This window comes from Humulus lupulus, chromosome 3, assembly GCF_963169125.1.
Source record: "Humulus lupulus chromosome 3, drHumLupu1.1, whole genome shotgun sequence".
Classification (NCBI taxonomy): domain Eukaryota; kingdom Viridiplantae; phylum Streptophyta; class Magnoliopsida; order Rosales; family Cannabaceae; genus Humulus; species Humulus lupulus.
Window position 1 is genome coordinate 18,278,327 of NC_084795.1, and position 6,138 is coordinate 18,284,464.

General features: G+C 35.1%; 1 protein-coding gene and 1 non-coding gene across 2 annotated transcripts; one reads left to right on the top strand and one right to left on the bottom strand.

The window, feature by feature from the left end:
- The first annotated feature begins 2,196 nt into the window (after positions 1-2,196).
- On the top strand, positions 2,197-5,245 carry LOC133822249 (protein SIEVE ELEMENT OCCLUSION A-like). The gene is made up of 7 exons (XM_062254521.1): positions 2,197-2,505; positions 2,610-2,696; positions 2,777-3,201; positions 3,298-3,401; positions 3,501-3,643; positions 3,737-4,228; positions 4,387-5,245. The coding sequence occupies exons 1-7, from the start codon at positions 2,269-2,271 to the stop codon at positions 5,023-5,025; spliced, it is 2,127 nt and encodes a 708-aa protein (XP_062110505.1). The 5' UTR covers positions 2,197-2,268; the 3' UTR covers positions 5,026-5,245.
- Positions 5,246-5,323: 78 nt separating this feature from the next.
- Positions 5,324-5,464, bottom strand: LOC133828445 (small nucleolar RNA snoR137). Its single transcript, XR_009891055.1, has one exon. It is a non-coding gene; the product is annotated as a small nucleolar RNA snoR137 (small nucleolar RNA).
- Between the last annotated feature and the right edge of the window lie 674 nt (positions 5,465-6,138).

Genomic DNA, 6,138 nt, shown 5'->3' on the forward strand with positions numbered 1-6,138 from the left:
GTATAGGTCAATAAACGTCTCAAGAAATTGCGAAGTTACAGACAGAAAATGGGGGTGTGTTTGCTAGTGCTTTTATATACAAAGCACCAAGGAAAATGACCTTTGTCAACTCATATATATTAAAGCGCCAGCAAAACCCTTCATTTTTGTAGTGGGGAGACGTGAGATGTCTCTCACATCTCCCTATGGGAGACATTGAAAGTCCACCTACAATGACTCCACCTCTAACGTTTCCCTTGGTGGGAGACATTGTAGACTTTTAATGTCTCTCAAATAAAGTCATAAAATCCTTATTTTATTTTGTAGTAGTGAATACACAGAAAAGAATAAAGAAATCTTTTTGATATATGACTTGTGTATGACACATTAACCTCCTTTGAAATTATATAATTATTTTAAAAATTATTTTAAATGTGTTAAAAAATGGTCAAAAAATCCTTTAAATTATAAAATACTCCGTTTAAACTCTTTCTACAAGAATATTTATGTAATAATCCATCGCACTACTACAAAAAAGGCTTTTTAGGGCTCATAGGGCACGAGCCCTCTATTTGAGAGCCTTAAAAAGTGAGTTTTTTAGAACACGCATTGCGAGCCCTAAATATTGGTAGCCAAAGCTCCTGCCGGAGTTCCGACGATGACGGCGATGCCACCACCCCACGATTGTGGTTCAGGAAAATGATGACTAGGCTTCGAAGCCTAAAGCTCGAGAAATGCCATGGTGGTGGTGGTTTCTCTTGGAAAGGCCTAGAATTGCTAGATTAAAGCCATGAATTCTCGAATCTCCATGGATTCCGGCAAATGTCGATTCCAATTCCGATGACAATTGAATTTGATCCTCTAGTGGGTTTTGAAGCCCAAAGCACAAGGAATGCAGTGGTGGTGGTCATTTGGCTCGGGGTGAGTCGAGGTGGTCGAAAAAGGCCCAAAAATCTTCAGAAACCCACATAGTCGACAAACTTTGGAAGCTCCATAGAGAGGGCTAGGGGGCGCGTGCGGCTAGGGGCTTACGAGGCTGGGGGTTTTGGGGGCCTGTGAAGATGCCTGGGTAGTGCGTGTAGGCGGGGTGTGGCTGGAGAGCCGTCGTTCGTGGCTGCAAAAAAGTTGCGAGAGAGAGAGAGAGATAAATGGGGGAAGAGAGAGGAAATCCAAGGAAGGGAGAGAGAATGAGGTGAGTGTTTTTTTTCTTTTCTGATTTAATATATAATAAAACTTTTGTTAAAAAAATTATTCTAACTTTTAGGACACACATAAGTTTTTAGGGCTCGTACTGCATGTCCTTAAAGAAATTATTTAAGAACTCTCATTGAGTATCCAAAAAAGTTCAGGAACTTTTGTTAAAAAAAATTAAACTTTTAGGACACATATCAGGTTTAAGGGCTCGCACTGCGTATATCCTAAAAGAAATTCTTTAAGGAGTCCTAAAAAGTCAAAGAACTTTTGTTAAAAAAAAATTCAAACTTTTATGACACACATCAGCTTTTAGGGCTCGCACCGCGTGTCTTAAAAGAAATTATTTAAGAACTCTCAATAAGTGCTCTAAAAAGTCCAAGAGTTGTTTTTAGAGCTCACATCTAGGTCAGTGCCCTAAAAAGTGTCCTAAAATTTTGTTTTTGTAGTAGTGTAGTAAAGTTTATTATGACATATATATTACTTTAATTTAAATTCCTAGTTAAATAATTGAGAAAAAAAATTTAAAAAAAAAAAAGACAATAGATTTGTAAGTATCCACACACTATTACAAATATAGGCTTTATCTGCGCTTTTTTTCTAGCATTAAATTAAAAACGCAGAGAAAATGTTGAAATGAGTTTGAAACACGAAATGGGAAAAAAATAAACTTTTCTCCGCGGTTCCATAAGACAATACATAAAATTTTATTTTGGAAGGAAGGCATAATACATATCAATAAATAAATGCAAGAGACAAGAAAACTAGATCAGCATGTCTTAGGACAAGTAAAAAGTCACGGTCAATATTTCATAACTTATATTCCTTAAAATCTTATAATGACAACCAAACTGATACATGAGTACAACATATAATACTTTACTTGACGAATATAGTTTTTAAAAAGAATATGAAAATTCCGTTGGTCTGAGACTTACTCAAGAAGAAGACAAATAAAAAAGAGAATTTGAATACCAGAGAAGCATATAAATATGCACACATATATCTTTCCTACACAAGAAGTGGTAGAGCAAAACCAAAGCCAAACGGTAAACAACACCATACTTTGCTTCGAAAGAGGTGTGAGAAAGAGCTAAAATGGAAGCTAAGCTGGTTGGGCTACCCAAACACGAGCAAAGCATTGCTTCTAGTTTTCTTGGGCATGGCCGCGCAAGTCGTGCACACGCTGGTGGGGCAACGGACGACACTGAGTTGGGCAAGAAAATTCTTGCCACTCATGAATCAAATGAGCGTGGGTTTTATGTCAAGCCAGTCTTGTCTGTCATTGATGTCATATTCAACCGTGCAAGTGAAGACATCTTTAAATTCACACAGGTACTTACTAATAACATAATTACTTCTATAGCAAATTCACCTTGATCAATTACAATAATATAAATATAAATATATATATATATTTCTATGTATACATGTAACAGGGCTCGATTACACAATGGGACATTGCTGTGGCGGATGAGAAGGTGTTTGATCTTCCAACCAGGGTCATCAGTGCAATTTCCCTAGAGGTAAAAAAAAGATTTCATCTCATAATTTGTTCACTTTCTAATTTGTTCATTCATGATCCTATTGCATATTATGGTCACAGATGTACAGTAAGTGTTCGGCTGGTGTAGACGTGCACAATATTGTCCTTGAAATATTACGGCTAGTCAAGCACTACAGCTGGGAAGTGAAGGTTGCACTAGTCTTGGTATCTTTAATGATCACTTTTGGCAAGTTTCGGCTTGTTGTTCAGCAATACACAACTAATCCACTCCCAAAGGCAATTGCTCTTCTTAAGCAGTTGCCAGAAATATTGGAGCATCTTCACGATTTGAAACCAACACTAGATGCACTCTTCGCTCTTATTGGAGAAATTATCGACACCACCAAGAAACTTGTCGAGTTTTATGAGCTCCCTGAGATTATTGCTGCCGATGCTAATGTTCCCACTGTTGCTTATTGGAGCATTCGAAGCATAGTTGTTGCCTCAACTCAAATGTTCGCCCTCACTGGCTCCTTACCAATCGAGTAAGTAGTTTATGTGATTACCATATACTTAACTTAGATAAATAATCTACTCTTTTCTGAAACATTTCCTCTAACATTCAACTGTTCTTGTTTAAGTCTCTTGACGGAGTCGTGGGAGCTGTCGTCCTTGGCTCACAAACTAAATAACATCAAAAGGCTTCACCTTGTGGAGTTAATTGAACGTTGCTTAAAAATCATGCGTGAGTGTCATTGAAATCCCTCCTGATATTCATCCAAGTATATCCATAAATAACAAACTAACATATATATATATATATACATATATTTGTCTAATTCAGAGGAGAAAAGAGATGAAGAAGCTTTCAGGGAGCTTGAACGCATTTTCACAACACCACACCTTGACAACACGAGGGCTTTGGCTACTTTGTTCCACTACAAGGATGGGCAACCGGCACTCTATGATTGCTACATCAAGAGAAAGGTTTGCACCAAATTCTAACTTTACTTCAATTTGTGTAAACTTTTTTCCTGCATAAATAAACCACTTAATGACTTGAATATTATCCTAAACAAGGTTGCCACTGAAGAATTCAGCAACAAGACTGTAGCCTTACTCATTACAGATCTAGATTTCAATCTCCAGCGCGGGCAGGAATACAAAATCTTGGAACGAATGTACCAGCAAAAGAAGCATAGCCCGACCAAAATGGATAGTCAGTACGAGATAGTTTGGGTCCCAATTCTCGACAATTGGGATGAAGACAAACTCAATCTCTTTGAGACACTACAAAAGCAGATGGAATGGCACTCCATTGACCATCCATCGGTGGTATCAACGGTGGTAAAAAGGTACATCAAAGAGAAGTGGAACTTCAAGAAAAAACCTATGCTTGTGGTTATAGACAAACAAGGTGCGATCGTGCACCATGATGCTATCAACATGATATGCATTTGGGGAAGCACTGCCTACCCTTTTACCTTCAATCGAGAAAAATTGTTGTGGGAGGAGATGAGCTGGTCCGTTGATCTTCTCATTGACAACCTCGAGCCTAATTTGAATGCTTGGGTGAGTTTTCTTATTCTTTTTCTTTTTCTTTTTTCAGAACAAATACATGCTACGAACCCTCAATCTAGCTAATAATCTCATTAATAGTGTGGTTGGACTAACTTTGACTTCTACCTCTACCAGACTGGTCTTATAACTATTAAATGTTTGTGTGTCAGATTCAAGAGGGAAAACACATTTGCTTGTATGGAGGTGAAGACATGGAGTGGATCAGCGATTTCACAATAGCTGCAAAAAAGGTGGCAAGAGAGGCCGGCATCAACCTAGAAATGGTTTATGTAGGAAAGACCCAAACTAAGGAGAACCTTGTGACGACCATTATTGACACAATCCAAAAAGAGAACTTGAGCAGAACTCTTGACCGCAACCTTATTAGTTATTTCTGGTTAAGGCTGATGAAAATGTTGGATTCTAAGCGACAATTGACCAAGTTTGACAGCACAAGATACGACCACATACTGGAAGGGATCACCGTGATTTTGAGCTACGACTCTAGTGATTATAGCAAGGGAAGGTGGGCTGTGATGAGTAAGGATATTGGCGAAATGGTTCGGGGCAAAGGGACACACATGCTCAAAGCCTTGACTGACCACAGACTCTGGAAGCAACGGCAGCAGGAGATTGGGTTCGTGCCTGCTCTTGATGAGTACCTCAAGGAGTATGTCCAGCCCCTCGAGCCACACCACTGCACCAGCCTTGTTCTTCCATCAAGCGCAGCCTTGCCTGATGTCATGAAGTGCTGTGATTGTGGCCGTCTAATGGAGACTTACACTTTGTTCCGCTGCTGCCTAGAATGAACTTGACATGGGATTTTTTTAGAAAGACCGTGCATGTTTGATGCTGATGCTTATTATTATAACTATCACTACTATGATTGCTTATAATTAAGCAATCAAAATAATGACAAGAGAAGACCCTAATAAAGGTCTTCTTCATCATTTATTTTACTTTTTTTTTTCCCTCTATGTAATTGAGAATAATTACCCCTTTTTCCAATGATATGTTGAGTTAAATCCACTTGTTTCTTGATTCTAATTTGGTCTCTCATCTCATATCAAGACCACCATAAAGTATTGGTAATTTGGGTTCATTTCAGAATGTACAGAAGACAGGTAACAAAGTGCAACGAAAAATGAGCGCGCATTATTGTTTAATACTAGCTTAAAAATTGATTTTTGCTTCTGAAACTTGAACATCCCCTATTTTGATTAAGAGGGGTTCACCATAAGAAGCTAATAACAAAATTGAAAATATATATATTATATAATGTACAGCAACTTAGTTAGTATTATTTATAGAATTTATTAATTATTTTTATTGAATTTGTATTATTATTATATGAATTTCAAATAAATAAATAATATTATATATAAAAAAATAAAAATATATTAAAAGAAAAATTAAACAAAAACATTGTTTATATTTTTTAATATATATAAAAATTAAAATTATGTATTATGTGTTATATATTATTGTTATAAAGATATTTTATAATATTTAAATTTATATTAATATAAGTATTAAATATCTAGTCTTGTCTTAAATATTATAATAATAATAATATTTTATAATATTTAAATTCATATTAATATAATTAGTAAAAAAAATATTATATATTATTATCATAATAATATTTTATAACATTTCAATTTATAATAATATAATTATCAAATATCTAGTCTTGTAATATATATTATTATAATAATAATATTTATAAAAATTGAATTTATATTAATATAACTATTAAATATGTAGTCTTGTATTAAATACTATTATAATCATGGTATTTTAAAATATTTGAATTTATATTTAATATAATTAATAAATATTTTTTTAATTTGTTTTAAAGGTATATTTGTTAAATATTTAGGATATTCCGTTAATGTTAACAAAAAAATCGTTAAAACTAA